General features: G+C 36.5%; 1 protein-coding gene across 1 annotated transcript in view; it reads left to right on the top strand.

Moving 5' to 3' along the window:
- The window catches only part of LOC125047168, a 22,716-nt gene extending 19,063 nt beyond the window's left edge, over positions 1-3,653 (top strand). Inside the window, exon 17 of the mRNA XM_047645285.1 lies at positions 515-3,653. Within this exon, the coding sequence (XP_047501241.1) occupies positions 515-2,397 (1,883 nt within the window). The 3' untranslated portion in view covers positions 2,398-3,653. The remainder of the gene's footprint in view (positions 1-514) is intronic.
- Positions 3,654-3,920: the final 267 nt, after the last annotated feature.

Genomic DNA, 3,920 nt, shown 5'->3' with positions numbered 1-3,920 from the left:
TTTTGTTTTACACATAGATGGTTCCTCGAGCACTTAGTCACAAAAGAATCAATTATTGTATCTACCTCATCTCACCTGTTAATACCTTTCCTTTAATTTTAGAATTTCTTTTATTTCTATTACTATTGTTATCATTGTTCATGTTATTAATATTATTGCTATTATAGTGATACTGGTCATTACAATGATATTAGTTATGGAGGTGAAAACCCATTTCTTAATAACTCAAGGAATGGAGTGAATAGATGGTCATGTAGTCATGGTAACTGATTCTTCATTGGATAATGATAAAACAAAGCCATAGTGGACAGTGCTGATGTACATGCCCTTCCAGCATCATTTGGTATGGTAATACAATGTGCTCTTAGATGAAGTTGGATCGTTTAATGAAATATTTAGCACCCATCTGCACAATGCACGGGATGTATGATTTGGCTTTTTAACTAACTATTCACGAATAGGATATGCTGCATGCCACTAACACCGCTTCTTCAACTTTCCTTATTGCATGTAGGCTTCCTCATATACTTTCTATACGGCCTTGGGAATAGCACAGAAGAACTAAAAGCAATAGGTAAATGGAAAGGTATAGACAACCCAGGCTTTGTTAAAGATGAAAGAAATAACAGCAAGCTTCAGGTGATACCTACCATTGAAATCCAGCCAGCTACCCCTTGCAGCTCTGAACCAAACACACCATCCACCGTCCACAAAACACCCAGGGCCAAAACACCTCTCCCAGAATCTCCACTCGTAACGGCAGAAAGGCAGACAACATCTGCAGAAGTACATAATAAGGAAACAGGGAGTGTCAGTGAAAGTGAGATAAGAGAGGCATTGGCTTCTCTGGATATGATTGTTGGTGGAAATGAAAAGAAGAGGCTTGATAGTGACACAAATGCATCCATCCTTGAAGACGACCAAGAGCACTCGAGTAGCACTAAACGATTATCCAATAGCGATATTCAAGCAAGAGAATTGCCCCCTTTACCAGATGCTGGAGCTGTGGAAGATGGAAGCTCATCAGAAAATGAAGAAGAGGCAGGTAAAGAAAGTAAATCAAGGAAAGAAGAAGGATCTAGTTTATCTACTGATCCTGGCTATGAATCCTTGCCACAAGTTATAGCTAATAAAGAGCAAATAGCAAATGGAGAATCAGAATCAGAAGACAAGGCAAGCCAGGATCCAGGTTATCAAACTATTGAAGATGTTAAAGCTGAAGTGGAAAAGGCAGAGAAGGAAAGAAGTGCACAGGGAGAAGAAGACATAGGAAAGAAGCCACTGGAGCAGAGCACAGCTGTTGAGCCAGTATATTCCATAGTTGATAAGAAAGCCAAAAAGAAACCTGAACCATTCGACTTACAGGCAGAACCCGTAGATAATGAGCCATCATTAAAGGTGTCTGCATCTGCACCTGTTCTTCCCCTCTCATCCCCACCACCAGCACCTCCACCACTCCCTCAGGCAGGAAAGGGATTATCAACAAGTAGTGTCCCAAGCACCCCAGTGATTAGGAAACACCCATTCAAAGTTTTGAAACGCATGTCCAGTTTTGATGATATACCTCCGTCCTCTCCAGATAGCCCATTAGCTCGTCATTTGGATAAATTCATAATCATCCCAGTCCATGAACCAGATTCAGATAGTGATGTCAGTGTGCAAGCTTCACCTAGAGGAAGTGTACAAGACCCACTAATGAATGAGCTCATGGCCAGATTTAAGGATCAAGAAGGTAATAAAAGCCCTGAAAATGACAAGGATGATAAAAAATTGTTTTATGTGGGTAGTGAGGATTCTTTAGAAAATGCTCTGGCAGGAGCTGATTCAAACAGTTTTGTGACAAATTTACCAAGTCCTACAATAACAAGTCAGACCAGAGAATTTAAGAGAGTGTTGACCAAAGACTCGATGCTGGATGGTCTAGACACCATTAGAGAGCGAGGAGAGAGCAAGATCTTTGCCAGTGAAGAAGACAAACCGAAAGAGAATACTGGTGAAAAATCTCATGACCTGGACTCACTGCCCGAGGGACTTTCTGAGAGCCATCATGATGCTAAAAAAGATGCTCCCAAAAATGATGAAACTCATAGTCCTGCTGATGACCTTGCAAAGGATCACAGCAGTGAGTCTTCAAACTCACTGCCTTTGAATGGTGAAGAACCTGTAAAATCTTCATTCGTCGTAGATCAGAAAAAAAATGAAGTTGTATCTGAAACTGAAACAAAACCAGAAGTCAAACCTTCAATCAGTATGTCTGATTCCCATAATGAAAAACAGCCAGCAGTTGAACAAGTCAGTAGGTCTGATTCAGAGAGCGAAAAGCAGCCAGAATTAAAACTCCTGTCCATGAGACCGATCCTGAAACTGAAAGTGTACCAGAGCCTAAGGGTGCTGTAAAGAGGTCTCAATCTAATAATGAAGAGTTCAATAAACTAAAAGCAATGTTTAATAAGTGAAAAGTACAATGTGATTTGCTTAGGGATTACATGCTTTCAGTGCAACAGTTGTATTTTTTTTTTTCTCTCTCTCTCTCTCTCTCTCTCTCTCTCTCAAAATACTCATATGATGTCATTGAATTAAGATGTGGAGGAAGAGATATTTGGAACAAATTAATTGAGTTTACACGGGTTTCGATATTTTTAAAAGATCAAGAAAATGAACTAAACTTAACTGTGTTGTTACATTTATCTCCAAAGAACAATTGATGTTGCAGTTGTTAAAAATGAAAGTTTTTGTACACTGTTGTATTTCTGTTAGTCATTATTTTATATACCTCTGTAAGTTCAAAATAACCATTCCAATGAGTTCCAAAATTATATCTCCAAAACCTTCTGAAAGCTATTGGATACTCTGATGAAGCTGATGTGCAGTCAAATGATACATGCTCGCCTAAAACATTAATTGTGGTTGTAATTTAGTTGTAGGTATTTGATGTTTGAAAAAGTGTCAATGTATCCCAATTATTATTTTTTTTATTTATTTATTTTTTTATTTATTTATTATTTTTTTTTTTTCAATCCACTTGCCCCAGGATTACAAGCGTGGAAGATATATACATAATCTACTCTTGACACTTTTGTATGTGGCCTACAATTTTTTTAGGAAATGAGGCTAAAATGTCATGGCCAGACAGCAAACAACTGTTTAGCACACACTTAGAGCAGGCTTGACCACACATGTCATAGCACCTGGCATTTGCTCAATTTGCCATGACATGATTTAGGTGTTATATGGTATGAGTTGGTTTAAGGTTGAGAATGCAGGGAAAATGCTGAATGTTGACTATTTTTATATTGATATTAACTTGATATACTTTTGTCAGTATATTTGTATATATGTATGTCTAAAGCTTAGTATTTCTCTGCCTATGAAGCAAAATAGTTTTATTGTAAAAAAGTAATTGTAATACTTTTGTTTGAATTCTTTATTTTTTGTTTGTGAACAAAGGAAGAACAAAAAAAAAAATTAAAGATGATTTACATCACTATAATCTAATCACCTTTTGGCAACCATACATGAGGAGAATATGTTGCCTATTCTCTGATTCAGTTGCAGGTTTTGATATAAATATGGTTTTAGATAAAAAAGCATGTACATATAGTATACACACATTCAAGAATGTGAATCTATGGAAAATATACTGTTATTCCAGATACATGTTTATTGCTCAACCTGTTATAGGGGAAATTGATGAAAAAAAAACATTTTTTTTTGAAAAATTACTTATATACTATTATTTTGAATATTAATTCTTCTATACTGCTTGTGCAAAACAGTCAGTGAATTAAGAGCAACAGATTGTAACAGGAATTAATGTTGTTTGAAGTTTTATTTGGTTATCCATCAAATTTTGAACATCATAAGTCAAGTAGGCATAAATGTAACACTTTCCCTTGTATTTATTTGCATAGATGCATAGA

The sequence above is a fragment of the Penaeus chinensis genome, chromosome 40 (genome assembly GCF_019202785.1).
Source record: "Penaeus chinensis breed Huanghai No. 1 chromosome 40, ASM1920278v2, whole genome shotgun sequence".
In the NCBI taxonomy this organism is placed as follows: Eukaryota; Metazoa; Arthropoda; class Malacostraca; order Decapoda; family Penaeidae; genus Penaeus; species Penaeus chinensis.
The sequence above is the reverse complement of the archived record's forward strand: the minus strand, read 5'-3'. Positions and strand labels throughout refer to the sequence as shown.